The sequence below is a fragment of the Mobula hypostoma genome, chromosome 8 (assembly GCF_963921235.1).
Source record: "Mobula hypostoma chromosome 8, sMobHyp1.1, whole genome shotgun sequence".
Classification (NCBI taxonomy): domain Eukaryota; kingdom Metazoa; phylum Chordata; class Chondrichthyes; order Myliobatiformes; family Myliobatidae; genus Mobula; species Mobula hypostoma.
In genome coordinates, this window is record NC_086104.1 from 69,822,256 (window position 1) to 69,847,476 (window position 25,221).

Sequence of the window (25,221 nt, forward strand, 5' to 3'; positions counted from 1 at the left end):
TATGTCACTGGAGCTGTGCTTATCCTCACGGTCATAACTATAAATCAAGTAGAGCAGGGGGCTAAGCACACATCCTTCTGGAGCACCTGTGCTGATGGAGATTGTGGAGGAGATGTTTTTACCAGTCTGAACTAAATGGGGTCTGGAAGTGAGGAAAGTGAGGATCCAGTTGCACAAAGAGGTATTGAGGTATTGAAGCTTATTGATTAGTTTTGAGGGGATGATAGTATTTAATGCCAAGCTATAGCAAATGAAGAGTGTCCTGATATATGTATCTTTGCTGTCCAGGTGTTCCAGGGTTAAGTGAAGAGTCAGTAACATGGCATCTGTTGTAGACCTGTGTGCTAGTAGGCAAATTGGAGTGGATCCGAGTCACTTCTCAGGCAGGAGTTGATATATTTCATCACCAACCTCTCTCAAAGCACTTCATCACAGCGGATGTAAGTGTTATGGGACAATAGTCATTAAGGCAGATTACTCCGTTCTTCCTTAGCACTGGTATAATTGAAGCATGGGTAATTCAGACTACGAAAGCAAGATGTTAAAGATGTTGGCGAACATTCCAGCCAGTTGATCGGCACAAGTCTTCAGTACTCGGTCAGGTAACCGATCTGGGTTGGATGCTTTCTATGGGCCACAGACTTAAATGACAAGGTTGTCAGGGGCTTTGGGAGTTTGTGAAAGTTCCTTCATGTTTTGACTGTCAAAGCCAGTTTAGAAGGTATTGAGCTCATCTGGGAGTGAAGTCTTGTTGTCATTTGCATGTTGCTTGGTTTCATTTTGTAAGCATTAATAGCATTCCAGCCTTGCCACATCTGTCGAGCATCCTTCAGTGATTCGTTTGGTCTCAAATTGCCACTTTGCCCATGGGATGGCTGAGGAGATCATACCTGGACCTCTTGTATCTTGTTTGCTTGACTTGAATGCCACTGATCTGGCCCTCAGCATATTGTGGATCGTATGGTTCATCCAGGGCTTCTAGTTGGGAAAGACTGACGGATTTTGTGGGGACACACGTCTACAACTGTTTTTCTTTTTCAGTCTTTTTACTAGTTTCATAAAATATGAACATGACATAATAATAGAACAAAGTTATTGGGAATACATTGTTATACTTAACATGAGTAATTATAAAACCAAATAGTACTTAATTGACAAAACTCCCAATCATATAGGATACCAATGAATAATACAGAACAAAAAAAAATCTAGACAAAATTCATGAAAAAAAATATAACCCCCTCAAAAAAAACTAATCTAAACAGAATTAATCAACTAAACTAAAAAAAAAGACCTGGGCTGTTTTAACATCGTAAAAAATGAGAGGCAAAAAAACCTTAGTGTCGACGACTCCGTCCTCTCAACCAACACTACAGAGAAGTAAGATAAGTTTGGAAATGGTCAAATTACATCATATGAAAATGCTGAATCAATGGCCTCCAAGTTTTTTTTCAAATTTAATGGAAGGGTCATAAACCACACTTCTGATTTTTTTCCAAATTTAAACACAACATAGTTTGTGAAAACCAGTGAAATATAGTAGGAGGGTTATTCTCTTTCCAATTCAGCAAAATGGATCTTCTAGCCATTAAAGTAAGAAATGCAATCATCCGACGAGCTGAAGAGGTTAAATGATTTGATTCTATTATTGGTAACACAAAAATAGCAGTAATTGGGTGAGGTTGTAAGTCTATATTCACCGTTGAAATAATTTCAAAAATATCTTTCCAATAGTTTTCCAACAAAGGACATGACCAAAACATGTGAGTTAAAGAAGCTAACGCGGAATGACATCTATCACATGTAGGATTTATATAAGAGTAATAACGAGATAGTTTATCTTTGGACATATGAGCCCTGTGCACTACTTTAAACTGTATCAACGCATGTTTAGCACATATAGAAGATGAATTAACTAATTGAAAAACGTTTTCCCATTTTTCAATCGGTATAATAATCTTAAGATCTCTTTCCCAATCAGTTTTAATTTTATTAGATACATCGGGACATAAATTAATAATTATATTATAAATAATTGCTACAACACCTTTCTGAGAAAGATTTAAATCTAAAATTTTTTTCCAAAATATCCATTGGATATAAGTGTGGAAAATTAAGAGAAACAGTAATTAAAAAGTTGCTAATCTGTAGGTATCTAAAAAAGTGAGATTTGGGTAAATTATATTTATTAGAAAGTTGATCAAAGAACATAAAACAATTATCCAAAAATAAATCACGAAATCGTACTGTACCTTTGATTTTCCAATCAAGGTAAGCTTGATCCATAGTGGAAGGTTGAAAAAGGAAATTAGATATAATAGGACTTGCTAAAATAAATTGACTCAACCCAAAAAATTTTCGGAATTGAAACCATATATGTAAAGTATGCTTAGCTATTGGATTATTCATTTGTTTATACAGTTTAGAAAAAAATGAATGGAAGCGAAGTTCCTAAAACCGAACCCAAAGAAAACCCTTGTAATAAATTACATTCAAGATTTACCCAGTGTGGACTTGAAGTTGCATCCAAATCTCGTAACCAAAATTTTAAGTATCGAATATTAATTGCCCAATAATAAAATCTAAAATTCGGGAGCGCTAACCCCCCCCCCCGGCTTTTTTTTTTAGATTTCTGTAAGTGCCTTTTACCTCGTCTAGGATTTTTGTTCTGCCATATATATGAGGAAATATTTTGAGTCAACATTATCAAAAAAAGATTTTGGTATAAAAATTGGAACTGATTGAAATACATATAGAAATTTAGGCAAAATAATCATCTTAATAGCATTAATCCAACCAATCAAAGACAAAGATATTGGTGACCATTTAGTAAACAAAAGTTTAATCTGATCAATTAAAGGTAAAAAAATTAGCTTTAAATAAAACTTTATACTTTTTCATAATTATAATCCCTAAATATATAAATGAGTCAGTAACCAATTTAAATGGTAAAGATCCATAAATAGGTAGCTGCTTATTTAGGGGAAATAATTCACTCTTATTAAGGTTTAATTTGTAGCCAGAAAAATTACTAAATTGAGCCAACAAAGCTAGAATAACAGGAATCGACTTCTCCGGATTAGAGATATATAATAACAAATCATCTGCATATAGTGATAATTTATGTATTTCATTTCCGCGGGTAATACCAAAAATATTGGGCGAATCACGGATAGCAATTGCTAAAGGTTCAAGGGCGATATTAAATAGTAAAGGACTAAGAGGGCATCCTTGCCTAGTACCACGAAATAGACGAAAAAAGGGAGATCTTTGATTATTAGTGCAAACCGAAGCTACCGGGGTATGATATAACAATTTAATCCAAGATATAAATATCAAACTAAAATTAAATTTTTCGAGCGCACTAAATAAATAAGGCCATTCAACTCTGTCAAAGGCTTTCTCAGCATCTAATGAGATAATACATTCCAGAGTATTAAATGAAGGGGTATAAACAATATTCATTAACCTCCTAATATTAAAAGATGAATAACAGTTTTTAATAAATCCAGTTTGGTCCATAGATATAATTTGAGGTAATACCTTCTGTAACCTAGTTGCTAAAATCTTTGAATCTACATTCAAAAGAGATATCGGTCTATATGATGCACAATTAGTAGGATCTTTATTCTTTTTAAGAATTAAGGAAATAGCGGCTTCATAAAACGATTGTGGTCATTTCCCTAAACTGATTGCTTCTTTGAATATTCTAGACAACCAAGGAGAGAGAATAGAGGAAAAAGATTTTTAAAATTCCACTGTAAACCTGTCCGGACCAGGTGCTTTACCAGAATTCATTGATGAGATTGCAGTTGTTATTTCTTCCTCTATGATAGGAGTTTCTAATGATAAGCAGTCTTTGGGTGATAATTTCAGAAAATTCAATTTACTTAAAAAATCATGCATGATATTAAAATCATGAGGAAAATCAGAGTGATATAAAGAGGTATAAAATTCTTGAAAGGTTTTGTTTATCTCATCATGATCAACTGTCAAAGTATCATCGTGTTTACGAATCTTATTAAGTGGACGTTTAACCGAAGCAAGTTTCAGTTGATTAGCCAATAGTTTACCCGATTTATCACTATGAATATAAAACTCACTTTTAGTTCTCATTAATTGATTTTCGATCGAGGATGTTAATAGTAAACTATGTTCCAATTGAAGTTCAACTCTCTGTTTATACAGCTCCTTACTAGGAGCAATAGTGTATTTTTTTTATCAATTTCTTTAATTTTACCAACCAACAAGAGTATTTCATTCTTAGTACGTTTTTTCAAACCAGCCGAATAGGAAATAATCTGACCACGGATATAAGCTTTAAAAGCATCCCATACTGTTCCATTGGAAACTTCTTCTGTAGTATTAGTTGAAAAAAAGAAATCAATCTGTCCCTTCATAAACTTAACAAAGTCCAAGTCTTGAAGCAAAATAGGGTTAAATCGCCATTGTCTATTAGTAGAAGTAGTATCCATTAACTTAATAGAAAGTTTCATTGGAGCATGTTCTGAAATGGCGATAATGTCATAATTACAATCAATTACAGATGGGATTAATCGAGAGTCAATAAAAAAAGTCAATTCGAGAATAAGAATGATAAACGTAAAAGAATGAGAATTCTTTGTCCTTTGGGTGTAGAAATCTCCAAATTTCTGAAATCCCAGAATCAATCATAAAAGAGTTAATAAGAGTAGCCGACTTATTCGGTAAAGCCGGACTACCTATGGATCTGTCCAACATTTGATTTAAACATAAATTAAAGTCACCGCCCATTATCAACATATACTCGTTTAAGTTAGGAAAGGAAGTGAATATGTGCTTAAAAAATTCAGGATAATCCACATTCGGAGCATAAACATTAACCATAGCAACCTTTTTACTAAAAAGTAACCTAGTAATTAGCAAGAATCTACCGTTAGGATCTGAGATAATATCTTGATGAATAAATGTAATTGAGGGATCTGTAAAAATTGAAATGCCTTTAACTTTAGCTTGGGAGTTCGAATAATATTGTTATTTTTTCCAGAACTTAAAGAAGCATTGATTATCCTCTTTCCTTACATGAGTTTCTTGTGCAAAAATAATATGAGCATTCAGTCTTTGGAATACTTTGAAAATCTTTTTCCGTTTTATTGGATGGTATTCCAAGAGACAAAATTAATAATATGAGCCATAATTTAACATTAACCCTTTGGTGTGTAAAGGGTTAACCATAATGTGAACTCATGAAATCGGAAGAGGAATACATGATCAGAGAGGAACTGGAAATCCCGACACTGCAGACATCTTTGTAGTACTAAATCAGCCCAATAGAAAAAATTAATAAAGAAAAAAACTCCCCCACCCTCCACCCCTAAGAACCCTGAACTAAGCCAGAGAAGGCTGAAGAAAGAACTAACTAACACTAAGTCTAACCCCATTTCTGCAGGAGGCAACTCCAAAGATGTGTTATATAGATGACCCCCCGAAAACCGATATAGAAAAATTAAACACTATACTACAATAATCTACATAGTATGATTTCTAAAGTACATAAATAAGAAAAAGTTAGTATCGGTATGTATGATTAGTTAATCATAAATAAAAGTGAATAAGACATGACTTCCAAAAAAAGGAAGGGGATTATGGGAAGAAGAAACGTAAGAACATGGCGTGCCCAAAAAGAACAAAGGAGATTATGCAAAAAGAAAAACAAACTGCCATTTTAATTATACAAAAGCAAAAGTAAAGAACATATAACTAAGATTGATCATCAGATCAAATCGTTAGTGATAATATCGGAAATCAAGTAGTTTAAAAAAAATTAACTAAGGAAAAGTAACATTTTTGTGAGAAAAGACTTTTTTTAGATAAACTGTAAAATAATATCTATAGTACTAAGCACAAAACAAAAATCTTGAGCTTATAAAAAACGTTCATCGTACGGTAATAGAAAGTTTCTTTTTTTTTTAAATACCAGAAATAAAGCTGATACTGAAAGCACAGAACATTAATTAAAGGGTGGTGTCCGTATCAGATGGGTAGTTGTCATCCAAAAAGCTTCGAGCAGCAGTTGTGGAATGGAAGACACAACGAGATCCATCAGGAAGAGAAATTCTTAGGCGTGTAGGGTACAATATTGCCGGTTTAAGATTTTTTTGATAGCATTCCGACATCAGAAGTTTAAAAGTCAATCACTCTTTCATCACTTCGGGACTGTAATCCTGAACTATTCTGAAGTAATGCTGTCAGTAATTGATCATCCCTTGCTGAGGAGCAGCCTGGAGAAGCTGTTCTTTAACGTTAACATAATGGAAACGAAGAATAATTGGTCTCAGTTTTGATTTGGCGGATGCTGGCTTTGGCCGTGATATACGATGGGCGCGGTCGAGCAATGGAGGCTCGTTGGGAAATACTGAACTGAATGTATCCTTTAAAAGTTGAGCAAAGAATATTGAAGGGTCTCCATCCTCAACATCGTCGGGTAGACCAATTGTACGTAAGTTCCGTCTTCTCGACCGATTTTCAAGATGGATGACTTTGGATTTAAAATGTTGCAGTTGTTTAATGGTTGAAGCTAAATTCTGCTCCAAGTCCTCGACTTTTGAATTCGTCTTCTGAGATTTAATATCCAGTTCAGAGATTTTACTTTGATGTTTCTGAACTTCACAATCCAGGGATTTCAGAGTTTCCGTGATTGATTTTAAGTCTTCATTAAGACTTTGACGTTGTTGTTCAAATTTATCAGATAAACTTTCAGATAGATTTTGACATTGTTCCTCGAATTTTTCCTCTAAAAACTTCATCATAGCATCATAGGGTAGCTCCGTTTGTTTAGAATCACCTTTTTTTCCTCTGTTCCTGTCGGAGTCTTTCCCGTCTTTGGTTTTGGATCTTGTACTCATTTCTTAAGATTCCAGAGTTGCAGTTCAAGAAAAAATCAATAAGATAAAATAAATCTTCTGGTGTAGGTAAAAATTGGTTAAGTAAGGGAGATCACAGGTTTAAAAAAAAAGATAACAGGAATGGAGCGAGGCCAGAAGCGACCTCACTCCATGAGTGCTCCCTGCAGAATCCCTACAACTGTTTTCACAAAGTCTGTGACTACCGTGGTGTATTCATTCAGATCTTCTGGGTCTTTGAACATGACCCTGTCCACAGACTCGAAGCAATCCCATAGCTGCTCCTCTGCCTTCTGCGACCGCCTCTTTGCTGTTGATCTGCAGGTTCCCCCTCGTCTCTTGGGTCTTCTGCTGTGCACCCGAAAGCACATCACTGCTTGTGTCTGTGCAGCAACAGTGGTTCAGGGGCATGATGGTTGAAGAGTAATAGCTGTTTGTAACCTGATGGTGTGGGACTTTTCCAATGGCAGAAACAAGAAGAAAGCATGACCTGGATGGTGGGCATCCTTGATGATGGATGCTGCTTTTCTGTGACAGCCCTCCTTGTAGATGTGCTCAATGATGCAGAGAGCTTTTGCTCCAATGGTCTGGGCTGTATCCATTTCTTTTTAGGCATTGGTGTTTCCATACCAGTCCGTGATGCAACTAGTCAGTATGTTCTCCAGTGTGTATCTATGGAAGTTTGTCAAAGTTTGAGATGACATGCCTTTGCTTTTGCTGCCCCTTAAGACTGTTCACTTTTGCCTAAGTCCTTTGCCTTCCATAAGCTAAATACAAATGGTTATATCAATATCATGGCATTGGTAGAAAGCTGGCTGGAGGATTGAGACCTGCCCTAGTATTGCCAAATCCTACCTATTTTTTTTCATTAGACATTGCACTTTTGAGCATCAAATCCTGTTCTAGCCCATTTGAGTTTATTTAATTTTCCTGTCCTCTGTTGCTTACATATGTAGTACAAAATGTACTCAAAGTATTTTCATTTGCCCTTTGCTGCAATAGGAGCATGTTGGCTCTAAGCTGCCCTTCTCTCACTTTTAAAAGCCTTCCACTTGCATGGCATATTGTTATCTGCAAACAGCTTCTCTCAATCAATCTTTTCAAGTACCTATTTAATACAATCAAAAATTGCCTTGCCCCAATTTAGGAATCTAATTTGTGGACCAGTCTCATCTTCTATAACAATATATTAAGATCAGTAGAATTAAGGTAATTGGTCCTAAAGTGCTTCCCCATTGACTCTTATACACTTGCTCAGCTTCATTTTCCAACAGGAGGTTGCATTTGTTCCCTCTCCAGTACAGGTTTCCCCCGCCATCCGAAGGTAGAGCGTTCCTATGAAACGGTTCGTAAGCTGGAATGTCGTAAAGCGAAGAAGCAGTTACCATAAGGGAAAAATTTGTGAGCGTTCGCAGACCCAAAAATAACCTACCAAATCATGCCAAATAACACATAAAACCTAAAATAACAGTAACATATAGTAAAAGCAGGAATTATATGATAAATACACAGCCTATATAAAGTAGAAATACTTCTCTACAATCATTGCCGCACTGTTCTCCGTAGTGAAAATCTCACGCAAGCGCTCTTGGCAGAAACACTCTCTCCAGTAACCTTTAAGCTATGAAGCTGCCAAATCATACCAAATAACGCATAAAAATACACAGCCCATACAGTATAAAGTAGAAATAATGTATGTGCAGTGTAGTATCACTTACCGGAATTGGGAAGACAGCGCCGAGCTCACTGATGATGGTGTGTTAGACTGAGTCGTCAGGGGTTGGTGTGGTGCGGTGGCCCCCACCCTCCAGGCCGCCGACCGATACTGATCCGCGAAACATGCAGTGGTGGCCGGGACGCACCCAGCACATCTTTAAGAAAAAAAGCCGAAATAAACAAGTTCATTAATTAGGTGCCGCCCAGCATGTAAATGTCGGCCCAGATCAGAGGCGACGCAATCGGCAATTGCCCCTGATCTAGGCCGACAATTACATGCCGGGCGGCACCTAATTAATTAGCTTGTTTATTTTGGCTTTTTTTCTTAAAGATGTGTTGGGTGCGTCCTGGCTGCCACTGCATTCGCTGCAGCAATGTATTGGTCCGTGGCCCGGGGATTGGGATGGTGGGACACTGGGGTGTCATCTCATCGTCGTCTGTTTCCATCAGAGCAGGCAGGTCATCTTCTTCTATGTCTGCCTGCCTCGATGTCGAAGGTCAAGGTTCGTCATCTGCTGTGGCTGATGTGGAAGGCTTGGAAAAATGACAGTATGCTTGACTGCTTAACCTGGCAGATTTTTCTATCATACAGTTCTTTGTAAGCACTCAAACCATCTTGCAAATATACCCTAAACCTATGTACCCTTTCAAAATTAAAGTCATACTTCTCTGCAACCATAGTTGTCAATTGTAGCTAAAATCTTACGCAGTTGCTTCATGTTCAGTTCCTGGACGACTTCACTTTCAGTCCGTTCACTACTGCATTCAGTTTCGATTGTTATCCTTTCCTCTTCCATTTGCATCAGCTCTTCATCTATCAGTTCTTGGTCATAGGATACCAAAACCTCTTCAACATCATCTCCGTCAACTTCCACAAGCCAAACTCACTTTGTCCTTACTTCGTTCACCACGATCGAAATGCGTAATTATGTCTAGTTTTACGTTAAGTGTAACACCCTTATGAGCTCTTTTAAGCTTTTCCGATACCTTAGAACTCATCTTGCTACTGGCTGCTCACAGGCACGTGTTTAAGCAATGCCGGCGAGAATGCAGTTCCGGGGGAGGAGCTTGGCTGCTCGGGGCGCGCACTGCCTTTTATAGCGCACTGCTTTTCCTCGTAACAGTGAAAACACCTTCTGTTAGCGAAAACAGGTAACTAATGTAGGTCTTTCGTAACAGCGAGGTTTTGTAAAACGAACATTCGAAAAGTGGGGCACACCTGTACTTTTTTCCATAGATGCTGCCTGGCCTGCTGAGTTTGTGTGTATTGCTTTGGATTTCCAGCACCTGCCGATTTTCTCATGTAATGCCTTGTTAAAGAGGATGCTGTCTAAGTTGCATGCCATCTTGGTCAATGTCTCCCATCCACTAGATAGTGTACTGGGTGGGCACAGGAGTACATTCAGCCAGAGACTCATTCCACCGAGATGCAGCACTGAGCGTCATAGGAAGTCATTCCTGCCTGCGGCCATCAAACTTTACAACTCCTTCCTTGGAGGGTCAGACACCCTGAGCCAATAGGCTGGTCCTGGACTTATTTCATAATTTATATATTACTATTTAACTATTTATGGTTCTTTTATTATTTATGGAGCAACTGTAACAAAAACCAATTTCCCCCGGGATTAATGAAGTATGACTATGACTACGACTATGTTAAGATTTCTACTACTATGCTGTAGACATTTCAGTTTAGCAGTTTTCTGCAAAAGCAGTGTGTCGCACTGGTATAATGTTTTGGTTTTGGCTAAAGATAAGAAGCCTTGCTGTTCATCTTAGGTATGTGGTGTCAGCCAGTCAGGATGGTGAGATCTGGAGAAGTTCTAGAAGATGGGGCAGAGAGAGTTTTGTGATGGATTGTAGTGCAGTTTGGGGTCTTTTGGTGGGAGCTGCGGATCAGGACAGAAGGTAAGATGCTGCAGAATGCCATTGGAAGGAAAGTTCCTGTTGCAAGAAGTGCTTTGTGTGGATGAATGGCTCCAGTTAGAAAGGGTAATACTGTGTGTTTGTATGTGTGTGTGTTTTCTTGCTCTAAGTGGTCTTTGAAGGGAGTTAAAAAAATTTGGCGTGTGCTTTTATGAAGACCCTGGGTTCAGTGCATAAAAGATATACACCTGAATACCCAGCTTTGGAAGCGACAAGCTCCAACAATTATATGCACATTCGTCTGGTTTAACTGTAATGTGCACTTTTTCCCCCTTTTCATTTCTTTTTCATAATAACTGATAAAGTTCAAATTAGTAAATATACTTCATAATTTTAGCAGTGTGCGATCTATTATTTCTTGCCAACCGATAATTGTGTATGGGCAGTATTTACACAGCATTTGCTCAAATCGCTCCGTGTATTGATGTGCATAGTCCAGCTCTCTTCAGCCTCATAAAGTAGAGGTGCCTGTGAGCTTTCTTGATTGTGTTGAATGTGTTCTAGAGCCATGATGAGGGGTTGTGTGAGATCTGTACTCCCAGGATTTTGAAACTGATTGCAGCTTCCACTGCTGTGCCACCAATTTAAAAAGGAGTGTGAGTGGTGCAAGTTCTTAAGTCAATAACCATCACCTTTGGCTTGTTGACATTGAGGAAGGGGTTATTTATCTGGTGCCAGGCCTTGACCTCTTTCACCTCTCTGTAGGCTGTCTCATTGTTTTTGTTGATGACCCCCACCACTGTCACGTCATTGGGGAACTCGGGTGTTGGGCTGTGCAGTTGTACATGAGCAGTGTGTACAGTACTGGAGGATCCCTGTTTTGAGGATGGGGAGGGAGGAATGATAGTGTATCCGAACTATCTGAGATCTGTTAGTTAGGACGTCCAGCCCCAGTTGCACAGACCCTGTAGGAGCCTGTTCACTAAGGTCTGTGGGACAATACTGTTGAATGCCAAACTGAAATCTAGAAACAGCATTCTGTCGTAAATGTCCTTTCTTTCTATGTGTGTCAAGGCCAGATATATGACAGACGCTATGGCATCTGTTGTAGAACAGTTCTTTTGGTAAGCATATTGGTGAATGTCCAATATGGCAGGACTGGAGTTTTTAATATGTACTATTACCAGTTGTTCAAAGCACTTCATGATGATTGGTGTCAATGCCACTGGGCAATAGGCATTTTATTCTGAAGGTGTAGAGTTCTTTGGTACAAGGGTGATGGTGGCTGATTAGAAGCAAGTGGAGACAGCAGCCTGTATGAGTGAAATGTTGAAGATATCCATGAAGACATCAGTGAGCTGGTGTGCACACTTCCTAAGTACTCGCTCTGTGATGTTGTCTGGCCCGGCTGCTTTATAGGGGTTGACTCTCTACAGAGCCCTTCTCATGACTGCTGCTGTTACAGAAAGTGTCTGCTCACCTGGAAGAGGAGTAGCTTCTTTACGCTGTTTTTCCTTGCATAGTCGGTAATGCCTTTGATGCCTAGCCACGTGCCTGGGTTTGTTATTGAACAGGTGTTCCTGAATTTTTTTGTGCATAGACACTCTTTTTGCTTTGATGCCTAATAAGAGGTTTCTCCTGGCTGCTTTGAGAGCTGTTCTGTCTCCAGCATCCCAGGGAGCACACCTCTCCATTCAGCCAGGGCTTCTGATTATGCCATGAGATGACCATTCCTGAGGTACCGATGTCATCTGCATGCTTACAGATGTACTCAGTGATAGACAGGTTCCTCAAATTCTGTATCTTCTTTGTTTATGGTGGCCTCCTTGAACATCTGCCAGGTTGTCTATTCAAAGCAGTCCTGAAGCCTAGAGATTGCTTCATTAAGCCATACAGTCATGGCCCCCTTGACTGAATTCTTCATTTTCAGCAGCAGTTAGTATGCTGGGAATAACATGGAGATGTGGTCAGAGAGGCCAACATGAGGCTGCGGGGTGGTTCTGTAAGTACCATGTCTGCTTGTATAAACATGGTCCAGTCTGTTTGTATCTGCAGAGATTTACAATCAGTTTTTGCTTTTAAAGTTTATTTTTGTAGTTTAGGAAACAAGAGTTGGTATCTTTATGGTTATCCATTGTGAATTTTCATTAATTAACCATAAGAATTGTGTATTCTTGACCTGGACTGCGCTTGTTCCCAAACAACATCAGAAGATGAGCAATATTTCTAATTTGAGCAGTATCTCCTTGAATATACTAAAATAATTTTTGACGAAATGGATAGGGTCCTCTTTTACATCAAATTTGAGGCTGTCATCAATGTGCTACAGGTTAATAACCTAATTATTATGATCTCAAAAGTAGGTGAAACTTGACTTATGTGTTGTAGAGCAAAATTTATCTGTTTGTTGTTATTTGTAATGGCATTTCATATTAAAGAGTGGATTACATTAGGCTACTGCTTTGGTGCTCTTAGTTATTAGTGCAACATATGATATGTCTTTGTTCTTTTGATACCTGACCCTTTTTTTTAAATAGCAAGCTTAGTTTTCCATTACCACTGAATTATTAACAGGCAGCAAACTTGTACTGACTTAAACTTTTCATAATTTTAAGGATCTATCATCAATATGACTAAATACAACCTGAACCCTATATTCCATTGTCTTTACCCTTATTGCAACTTGTTTCCATTTCACTATATGAATCTGGCTGTACAGTTATGCCTTCAGCCTTAGTTGTATGGGTTTAGAACGTAGAATTTGGAACAGAGATCTCTACCCTTTTGAGATGTAGTAGCAGCAGTATCTTTCCAGTTGTGGTAGTGTGCGACTTGAGCATGCAGATGGTGTTTCCATATGTCTGCTTCACTTGTCTGCCTTGTTGGTGGAGATCATGATTACTGAGTAACTAGTATCCAAGGTGAGTAACTGCAATACACCGCAACTACTGCACCTGTTGGTGAAAGGAATGAAGTGAACAGGATGACAGGCAAGGTGGCTTCTTCATTCTTGGCACAGAGCTTGAATTTTGATGGAGCTGGGCTCATTCAAGAAAGTAAGCACTACTCAATCTCATTCCTCAATCCTGCTTTGCAGATGGTGAAAATGCTTCAGGAGCTGACGCTGTGCAATGACTACCTTTTGACCTGCTCTTGTCAAATTATTCTTGTGACCTGTCCAGTTAAGTTTCTGGTCAGTGGTCCTCAGCCATTAGTCATTTCTATGTATCACCCTTCAGCTTCTGATACCATTCACGTTATACTCCTCCCTTTCATCGTCTTATCAGCCCCTTCACCTGATCTACCCAACACCTGTCAGCTCTTGCACCACTCTTTCTCTCCACCTTTTATACCTGCTATCTCCCCTCTTTCAGTTCAGTCTTGACCCGAAACACAGCTGTCCATTTCCCTTCAATAACACATAAAGCACTGGAGGCGCTCAGCAGGATTTACTGAGGGTTTGTGGAGGAGACCTGTATGTTTTCTACGTGATGTGATTCTTTGAATTCAGCTCTTTCATGTTGTTGTTTAACTGGTCTATGGGACACCTCCCCAAGTTGTTTGTAAGGAATTATCAGCAAATTTGAAAAGACTGAGTGCTTCAGCCATTAGCTATCATGCCAAAATTAATGTAGGCTTGTCTCTCTGACTTTGCCATCTGTAAAGAACAAATGACCATTTGATGGTAAAGTCTTGCCCACTCACATTATCTAATTACATTCCTTGTGGCTGCACTGAGGCCTTTCTGCTCTCATGCAGCAATTGTTTTTTTTAATATAATTTTTATTGAGTTTTCAAAAAGAATACATGAAAAGATAATATCTACCCTCCCCCCTCCCCTTAATCCTCTCCCCCCCCCCCATATAAAGTCCTACCTAAAAAGAAAGAAGGAAAAAAAGAACTGCCTGGCTATTGGAAGGTTTCCACATGCTCCATGGAATTCAAAATAAGTTTGGTATACTTATTCATTACTTTCCCCAAGAGACCAAGATCTTTACCGGAGCACTTAAATATGCCATCCTATCTTTTGTAAATAAGGGCGCCAAATATTCACAAATGTTACATATTTATCTCTTAAATTATAAGTAATTTTTTCGAGTGGAATAGAACTAGCCATTTCATTATTCCAACGATTCATACCTAAATGCGAATCAGATTTCCAAGTAACTGCTATAGTCTTCTTAGCTACTGCCAATGCAATTTTTATAAATTCTTTCTGATATTTATTCAATTTAAGTTTTGGCTTTATCCCTTCAATATCACCTAATAGAAATAATACAGGGTTATGTGGAAGTTGAGTTCCAGTAATTTGTTCCAATAAGACTCTTAAATTTATCCAAAAGGGTTGAATTTTAAAACAAGACCAAGTAGAATGTAAGAAAGTACCAATTTCTTGATTACACTGAAAGCATTTATCGGATAGATTTGAATTTAATCTATTTATTTTTTGTGGTGTAATATATAATTGGTGTAAAAAATTATATTGTACTAATCTAAGTCGAACATTTATTGTATTTGTCATACTGTCAAGACAGAGTCTTGACCAATTTGTTTCATCAATATTAATATTGTTGAGCCACTAGCTTGCAATGGTATTTGCACATTTAATATTCTGTGCTGATTCCATGTTTAACTAGTATGTGTTTTAAATGAATGCCAGACTATTTCAATGTATTTTTAAACAATACCCTTGATTTTGTATCTGCAGTGACTGCACATCTGCCATCATTCATTTTCATTATATTGTCAAATTGATGGCAGCTTTTGCTATCGTATATATACAGTGAAATGAACTTGATGTTAAGCTATGCTGCTGTTGTTCTCCAGAAATCAGTGGATTGACCAAAGCATGAGATATTTTCAAGCTGTTTTTACTGTAATGACGAAGGGTCTCGGCCTGAAACGTCGACTGCACCTCTTCCTAGAGATGCTGCCTTGCCTGCTGCGTTCACCAGCAACTTTTATGTGTGTTGCTTGAATTTCCAGCATCTGCAGAATTCCTGTTGTTTACTGTAATGTATCCTGGAATTGTTACACTTTGTGCCGTGAGGTAACTTTTAAAGGAATATCAATTTATTTCTAGTTGGTAGACTCTGGCTCTCTTTTTAAAAATATGTATTTGAATTCTAAATCTCGTTGATAAATATTTCAACATTCTTTGGATTCCAAATTAACTTAAAAAGCACAATGTTTCAACAAAATGCATCTTCTAGTCTTCAGCCATTTTACAGAGTGCAAATTAAAATATTGCTGAAGTTACACTTTGTCATTTTCCCTGGTTTGCTCTTGGAGAGCAATTTTTATTACAACTGGCTGCTTTGTGACTTTATGATTGAATGCCAGTGATTCCATTGAATTTCTGGTGAGCAGTAGATGCTGTGGAGGTCACTCTGCTTTTGTAGGTTGCTGATCACTTTGACTGCAAAATATAGGTCTGTTTGCTTAAAATGTAAGGATGATGAAAATGAGTCTTGTGCTGTCAAATAAGCTGAATTCAAATGTTCTTTGGAGAGGAAGCTATTACAGTTATAGTGCTGCTGTTGCATGTTCATGCAACGTTCTGCAGATGGTTTTGTTCCTTTGATCCCTTTGGGATTCTTGCAAATATTGCATCATTTTGTGCTCCCTTCCTATGGTTACAATGTTCATCAGTAATATCAGTCACTCTTTAGCCATTGAATTTGACCGACCTTCCTTAATGACGGGAATGGAGTGGGGAATACATTTTCATTAGAAACAAGCAAAGTGTGAAGACACTTAAAAACCAGCAGATCATAGCAATGACTGCCATGGGTTCTATTCTGTTTTGTATTCTCATTAAATTTGACTTTTTTAATAGTGGTTAGAATTGGGGGGAAAAAAAACTATTATTTGTTGCTGCCCGTTTAATACAGGTCCTGCTAAACCGCCTGGGTCGCATATTCCAAACATGTTTTCCTCCAGCACCGGTACTAAAGATAAATGAAATAGAAGTATCTTCTCTGAGACAGCTTTTGCAGTCTGGATTTGAGGAAGAAGAGAAGGCCCAAGCAAATAAGGGGTAAGGCTGAAGACCGAACACGAGGTAGAAGATTAAATTCTTATTCAGTTAGTTTTGAAAGTGATTAATTTTATTAATAAAGCTCAAAGTTGAGCTAATTTGTTGCAAAATTCTATGTGACAACCATAATACTTTGCACTGTATTGTAGCCAATTGTACTCTGCTTTGAATTATGTAAGAATTCTATATGCTAAAACTTGCTTACATTGTCAGCTGTGAAAGAAATTCATTTATAAGTGCAATATTTAATGTGCTGATTCAAGTATCATGGTGAAAAGTCTTGTGATGCCTTTTGATTGTGCAGCGAATTGTTAGCTGTGTGGACTGAACTACAAGATGTAGAAGATGCTCACGGCCTGAGGTACCAGTGGGGTGGATCGCATAGCAACAAAAAGCTTCTGATTTCTCTTGGAATTGATACCCGAAACATAGTAAGTCCTGGTCTTTGGGTTTTAATTCACTTGTATATTATGTATGGCATGTACTATGGTTGCTTGGAATTAATTGTTTCTGTCGTAGGCAAATCACATATATTAAACAAAGAAAAGTTAGTTCTGTTTGTGCAGCTCCTTTTGTTCATGCAGCTGCTTTCTCCTGATTCCTGAACTTCCCTTTTATTCCATGTTAGTACAAGCAAATAAGTCATTCTGTAACAGTGATGCCTCGTTAACAATGAAGAGAACAATCATTTCATTTGTGAGAACTCCCCTGCTTACATTGAATTAGCCACTGAAATAGGCAATTTACTCAGCAAATTAATTGTTCTTTCAGCATTTGACATGGTTGGGAGTGTTAGTTCTTAGTACTTCTGAAGATTCTTCTTGGACTATAACCTCAGTTGTTGGTTAAACTCAGTGGAATGGAGAGCACATTGCCAACTATCCAACGTAGCTGACAGACTTGTTGATAAAAGCAAATTAGAACTTATCTGACACAGCTGCTGTTTCCAAAATATAAACTTTCTGTATTTTGTGGAACTTGTATAAACTTATGCAACTTATTAGTGTCAGATTTATGGTAATTATCTTGTTCTACTTTAGCATTATATTTAACGATATATTTGTCTTTTTCATTTTAAAAGTTGTTTACCGGACAAAGGAAGCAGCCTGTTATTGTTCCTGCTTATGCATCTGGTCTGGTAAGTTCAAATTTATAAAAATATTTTTGTCACATATATTTAAGCTTTGCATGTAATAGTCAAAATTTGGTGCTGTGTGATTTTTGACATCTTGAACATCAAATACAGTGCTAAATTTTCTCAGAAATTGATAACTACATTAGTGATGGTGTGACAGTAAGCACTACTAGTTAATGAACTACTGGCTACTTCTGGTGTGCATGTGGACTATGAAAAATCAAAATCCATAAATTACCATCATTGATTCCAGAGCAACACACAAAATGCTGGAGGAATTCAGCAGGCCAGGCAGCATATATTGAAATGAAGAAACGGTCAATGTGTTGGGCTGAGACCCTTCATCAGCACTGGAAAGGAAGGGGGAAAGATGCCAGAATGGTGGGGGGGGGGTGGGAGGAGTATAAGCTAGAAGGTGATAGGTGAAGCCAAGTTGGTGGGAGAAGATGGATGAAGTAGGAAGCTGGGAGGTGACAAATGGAAAAAGTAAAGGGCTGGAGAAGAAGGAATTTGGTAGGAGAGGGGAGAAAGAGGAGGAGGAAGGGCACCAGAAGAAGTGATAGGCAGCTGAGAAAAAGAAGTAGGGGTGGGGCAGAGTGGGAAATTGAAGAAGGTGTAGGGGAGGGGAAAAAATAATGGAAGTTGGTGAAAGTGATGTTCATACCATCAGTTTAGAGACTACTGAGATGGAATACAAGGTGTTGCTCCTCCACCCTGAGTGTGGCAGAAGAGGAGGCCATGGACCAACATGTCCATCAGGATTGGAGTTAAAATGGTTGGCCACCAAGGAATCCTAGCACTTATCCCTGGAAGCAGGAGAAGTACTTCACCTGCCCACTCACCCCTCTTCAGCTCCAAACTGCCCTTCCAGGTGTGGCAACACTTCACTTGTGAACCTGTTGGAACTGTCTACTGTATCCGGTGCTCCTGATGCAGCGTTCTCTATTTTGGTGAGACTCAACATTGACTGTACGTTCGCGATGGGCTTCACTTATCGTCTGTCTTGTATTCCTGCCTCTCCTCCCTGCTTCTTATTCTGGCATCTTCCTCCTTCCTTTCCAGTCCTTCAATAACCTGAAGTGTCTCGTTCATTTCCATTGATGCTGTCTGACCTGCTGAGTTCCTGCAGTGTGACTCTGGATTTCCAGTATCTGAAGAATCTGTGTTTATCATAGATGCCATGTTCCTCTAGTACATTTATGATTGTAGTCTTTGGATGTCTATTTATTAGAATTCACTAAATAGAAATGCAAAGGCTGCAATGGTCATTTATTTATGTTTGCATTGTACACATTAACTATTTACACAAAATTCCACATTATGAAGCAGTCACAAGGTAGAGTCTTCAATCAGGAATAATCTGAGGTTTTTAAACACATGGTAGATTATTGCAGCTCAACAATCTGTGGCCTTACAAGTGTTTGTTTCCAACAAAGTTATGTAAAATATTGATTTTTATTGTGATGTGTTTTTTCTGTTTAGTCCATGTTTATGCCCCACCATTTTTTCTTTGTAATTTATGCTTGTCTGTTTTCTTCCTGTATTGTGCTTGACTTTTTTTTTGCCCAGATGACAAAGATGCCTGCTGCTTTCCCTATTCTTGGAACACACCACTTCCTTACAGAAGGCATTTATGTGAAGTTCTGCATTTTAAGCTCATTGCTTTCCAGAATACTCTCAATTCCAGCAACATATTGTTATAGTTGTAATGAAAGTTTATTTATCTCAACAGTTAACTGTAGTTATCCTGATTAATTCATTCCTCACCTCATTGATATTCCCAGCGTTTTGAGTTTTTCTGTAACTTGCATTTGTTACCAATGATTTCTGTTTTATTCTTTTGATAAAAATGTAAAAGGTCAAATTTTAAAATATATTGCTGAATCATATTCTCACATGTTGGCTACACTAATATTTTTTGTCTGTGGATCTAAATTCTTGCTCATTTCTACTAACTTAATCCCACAAGCATGTACTTTTAGTGTATATTTTAAGTAGATTACTTTCTGGTTTATTCCAGGGCATGCTAGAACCTACCAAAGAACCAGTCAAACCAATATCAGCTGCAGAGAAGATAGCTTCAATAGGTCAAACACCAACTGCATGTGTTACTGCTTCTGACATGAGCACTTCTACATGTGATCAAAGTCGGGTAATGATAAACTATCTTTGTCTATACTGTAAACTAAAGGCTATCTATTATGTCCTTGTGGGCGATTGTATTTATGACTTAGTTGAAGGAGAGGGCAACATTATGGAATCGAATCTACTATTTTTGTTGGCTGAATAGCTGTTGAGTTCTACTTTGCAGTTCACTTCAGTTTTTGGGTTCTGGGTGCTGCTGGCAAGGCAAATATTTGTTACCTTTTTCCAAATTGTTCCTGAGAGCATGGTGAACTGTGGCCTTGAACTGTGCAGTCCTTTAGTAAAGGTGTTTCCGTAGAACTATTGGATAGAGTATTCCAGGAAGCATTGAAGGGCTGGCAATGTTTCCAGATTTGAATGGTTTTGACTTGGATTGGAATCTGCAAGTAGTAGTGGTGTGGTACAGCAGTACTCTTGTCCACTTACTGATAATAATTGTAGAAGTGTATTTGGAATCTGAGTGAATATTGCATTTTGTAGATGGTATACCTTTGCATTTATGGTGTGTGAGGAACTGCATTTATGAACAGACACCAAACTCTTCCCTGAACTAATACCTCTATCACCAAGGAGGACAAGGATATTTAGTGGACGAGAAAAGCCCCACTGCAAGTTCCTATCCACTTCACATACCATCGTAATGCTGGGATACTGCTGGTTGTAAATCCTGCAGTGGTCTTCTGAGGTGTATTTTGGGAGCTTTGCAACAACTGTGCAGAGATTAAATCTTTAGGGTAGTGAATTGAGTGCCAATCAAGCATGCTGCTCAACAAGTGTACTTTGTCAATAGTCATCCAGGTAGTATTTCAAGTGGATATCAATCTAACCTGTAAATGCAGTGAGAATATGTGCTTTAAAACAGTACTTTAAAGCTTTTAGTATTTTAAAGGGTAATTAATTGTTTTCTAGCTAATTTTAATATAACTATTTTCCATCTCACCTATTTGTTATAACAAAAGGTATATTTGTTATACCTTTAACAACTCTTGTTAGAAAATTAGTTGAATAGCTTTTCCATGGCTTTTAATTTTTGGGGGGCCACTATCTGCTTTGCCATCTTTGTGGGTAAATACTTGGTTCACTTAGAACTCTCAAACGAGTACGGCATAGGTTTGACTGGAGAATTAATAGTGTGGCATTTCTGAAGCAAAGCGGTTAACATTTACAGAGTTGTTAGAGAACAAATGGATGTATGGGGAGGAAAGAGCAAAAATGAAGAACCCTGATACAATTGAGCTTAAAGAATATCTGTTTCTGACTATCAGGATCTGCAGTTTGTTTCGAATTCAGCATGCAACTTGTTTGTATTCAAGTTACTGGAGGGGGGTAATGTTACTACCTCCTTCAAAATAGGAATTAGGATAAGCCTAGCAACTGCAGGCATGATGATGTAACTTCTGTAATGGAAAGGCTTTAACAATCTTTGATTTGGAATTAATAATCATCTGGAATAATATGGATTAATTTGGGCATGCCAACACAGATTTGTTAAGGGCAAAGCTATTGCAAGTGTCTTACTAGTATGGAAAAAATGGAGAGGAATTGAATAAAAGGCAGGCTAAAGGGATAAAAGTTGTTGGCCTCCAGGACCTGATTATGTGTATCCTCGGATGCAGTGGTTATAATCTTGCAAGAAGCCTGCTGAATCTGGAAAAGTATGTGAGAACTGAAAAATTATTACTGTACTGGAATACCTTTATTCAAAAAATGAGTAAATATAAGTTGTTCCCCAGTATTAGAATCAATTGTTAAATAATAGCAGAACATTTGGAGTCTTTCAAGCATTGTGTGCATAGTTTCAAGACATGTTTGACAAATTTATTAGCACTCTGAGGATGTCTCAACCACAATGGATGGAGAGGATTTGATGGATATATTTGCATTTTCAGAAGACTTTCACCAAATGTGCCATCCATAGTTATTCTGCAAGGTAAGAGCTTGTGTTATTTGAGCCAGCACAATAGTACTAGTGTTGTGTTTGCTCACCTGTAACCACTGAGGTGATGGAACAGAGCCTGAACTTGAAATAAACCTTTATTCAGTGAACTACTAAATAACTCAAAACTCAACAATACATCCGAAAACATGACTATTTAAATCATTTACCTGAGAACATTCAAGATACTGATAGGAGCAAAGACCAATCAATGAACGTCGGCCTAGGATTTGTTGTCGGCTGACAATAGGAGTTAGTTGTTTCAGCTCGTTGTAACGCCTCCTTCATGAAGATGATTACCTGCAGGATTTGAGCCAAGGGTTGATTTGGATGGGAACACTTGTTGATCAGTCCTTGGAGGCTGCAGCTGTTGCTTTCTTGTCGTGATGTTGCTTATGGCTGTGCTGGAACCGGTGGTTCGCTCAGTCTGGGTAAATTGAACTCTTCCAGAAGGGAAATTAAGGTCCAGCTCTGTGTTTGATGATTGCACAACAAACTTGTGCCTTCAGGAGCATGTGGCCACAACTTGTTGATGTGATGATGACAGTGATGTCTGTCTATGATATCTTCATGGAGTATTTTCCCCATTCATTTGACAATCTGACCTGGTACCCAGAGATCTTGCCCATTGTGATACTGTCTGGCCTGCACTGCGGCTTCAGCCTTGAATGACTTCACCTGTCAGTCACTGTCTGTGTGGCTGCCTTTGTGCACATGACCATCTGTCGTCTCAGATGTTGGACGATGTGGCAGCAACGCAGCCAACACTGCACAGTTTTCTTCCCAGGAATGCTTCAGTTGGAGACCTCTCTCAAGGCCTGGATGTGGTGTATTTCGATATGTGAGTAGAAATCTGTTGAGAGCCTTGGCTGCTGGACTGTGGATGATAGGGGGGTGAGCAAGCATTTCTAGCATCCCAAAGTGGCTGAAGATCTGCAGCAGCTATTGAATGGTAGTCTCGCTTGTTGTCGACTTCGTAGATCATTCTTCTGGCCATTTGGAATAGGTGTCAATCAGGACAAGGTCGGTACACCTGTTGATTGGGCCAATAAAGTCAATATGTACTGGACAACAAGTTCAGGTCGCTGAATCCATGGTTGTGGCTTGGCTGTACTTGGATTCTTTGCTGCCATCGAGCACTAAGTACACTGCATATGGATGTCATATCAGATCAGTTCAGTTCAAGTTCAAGTTTAATTGTTATTCAACCACATATGAATACAGTCAAATGAAAAAGCATCACTCCAGGACCAAGGTGCAACACACAGTACATATAGCACATATAAGATATCAGTAAAATACAGCCACAAAAAATTATAGACCAAGGCCAAATCAATGAATGTTGCAGAAATCTGCAGTTGAGCACAATATGGCTTGTCTTCTGTCAAGTGAACACTAGAGGGCAGCACCGACTTCAGATTTGATGCTGTGTCATGTTGCCTTCAGTGGAGCACACTGACTCGGCTGCCTTCCTCTAGGTGGGGTTGTAAAAGGGCAACACCGGTGCTTGAGGCCTAGTCCTCAGTAAAACCGAGGCCACATAGCTCCCCCAACATCCGTCAATAAATCAGTGAATCAGACTTGCAGCATTCCACATTAACAATGTCCAACAGGGTCTTGCAATCACAAGAACAGTGACTAAAACGACCACTCGCTGTTAGACTGCACACCTCCTTCACGCACCAATGCCTCCTTTTATGTTCAGACTTATGAATCAGCAGGTAACTTCATAAGTGCTCAGCTGGTACACAAAGCTTCTTGCTAGGGCTTTCATTGGATTGATGCCCATTTGATCACAGTGGAATTGTTTCAGTACTTTTCATCACTGTTCGTGGAATCGCTTTTCTGTCTCCAAACAGTAGGCAGGTGTCCACAGTTGAGAGCGATGTGTGATTTGGTAGAAGTATATGACTTCGTCTTCAAACTTGATTAGCTATCTGTCAATGAGGTATGTGGAGAAATGTTGAATAAGTGGATCGACAGCTGTTTCTGCTTTGATCTTGATGACCGTGACTGGAAGACCTTCAGTAGCATCTGATACAACCTGTTAGACTTTGTGATCAATTGAAATTGCAGCCACAACTGCATCTTCATTATCGCTTTCAACTGTGGACACCTGCCTACTGTTTGGAGACAGAAAAGCGATTCCCTGAACAGTGATGAAAAATACTGAAACAATTCCATTGCGATCAAGTGGACATCAATCAAATGAAAGCCCTAGCAAGAAGCTTTGTGTACCAGCTGAGCATTTATCAGATATCCCACCTCTCCCGGAAGTGCCGGGAGTCTCCCTCATATTGGTAGTGGCTCCCTGATGGCAAATTATATACAATATCCCAGAAATCGATTTTTTTGAGAGAGAGAGAGAGCTCCATGGCAGAGTGTTCCAAAAGAAGAAAATATGAAACGTATGTCACCCCAGACTACACTAAAGTGTACCCCTGCCTAATAGGGGTCAAAAATAATGACAGTGTTGTTCACTGCACTGTTTGCAACAGTGACTTTTCTACTGCTCATGGTGGATTAGGACTGTAAAAGACATGTTGAGGTGAGTTAAACAGGTGTCATTCGTTCATTAGCGTAGCTAACGTTATTTAAACTAGCTGGCTAGCTGCTAAGGAGCTACTCTATTGCAGACATCCCACCTGCCCCAGAAGTTCTGGTAGTCTCCCGCAAATTGATGGCACTACCTCCCTGAAATGAGTTTTTGCAGGGTGGGATGTCTGATTTATGAAGTAACCTGCTGATTCATAAGTTTGGAGAGGACATCTGCCTGACCAAGTTCCTGGGTTAATGTGTACTTGATTTCAAAATCATAGGCTAATAACATTGTTGCCCTCCTTTTATAAACCTATTGCCCATTATGCTGCTGCTGTTTAGTGCAGCAATGAAGGTTTTCCATCTTTGATGGTGTTCAAGGCTTCCTTCATCATGTGAGTAGCTTCCTGTAGGTTTTCACTACTGTCAGTCATAGAAGTCCTGAATGGAGACTTGGGAATACTGTCACATTCAGATTTAGAAGGATACTAGGTCATCAAGGGAATGGCAGTGTAAGGAAAAGGTCTCTTGGCCAAAAAGAAGGTAAACTGCCTCAAAATCGAATTTAGACGAATACTTAATATTGTATAACTATATTAATAAAAGGGGCAAGGATGATGTCTAAGAACAAGATTAAAAAGTCCGCTCCGAAGGCTGATAAACATAAAGAGACGCAGCAAGGCGACGGGCCTAGCTCCCCGACGGCAAGCCAGGACGGAAATAATGAGCAGGAATCGGTGACTCTGTCTTTGATTCTCGGAGAGATTCGTGAGTTCCGACAAGATAACAACAAACAGCTGGAGGATATTAAAGGAGAAATAGTAAAAACTAACTCGAGGATAGATGAAGCCGAAGCGAGGATTGTTGGAATTGAAGGGAAGCTACAAAACGCAGAGGAGGTGATAGCAGAAATGCTAAAGCTGCAAGAGCAGCTCCAGTGGAAGTTAATAGACCAAGAAAGCCG

At 38.7% G+C, this 25,221-nt stretch overlaps 1 protein-coding gene across 1 annotated transcript in view; it reads left to right on the forward strand.

The window, feature by feature from the left end:
* LOC134350621 (aftiphilin-like) overlaps window positions 1–25,221 on the forward strand; it is a 102,625-nt gene that overhangs the window by 41,206 nt on the left and 36,198 nt on the right. Inside the window, exons 3-6 of the mRNA XM_063056099.1 lie at window positions 16,358–16,503; window positions 16,808–16,934; window positions 17,585–17,641; window positions 19,659–19,790. Coding sequence (XP_062912169.1) covers window positions 16,358–16,503; window positions 16,808–16,934; window positions 17,585–17,641; window positions 19,659–19,790 — 462 coding nt within the window. The remainder of the gene's footprint in view (window positions 1–16,357; window positions 16,504–16,807; window positions 16,935–17,584; window positions 17,642–19,658; window positions 19,791–25,221) is intronic.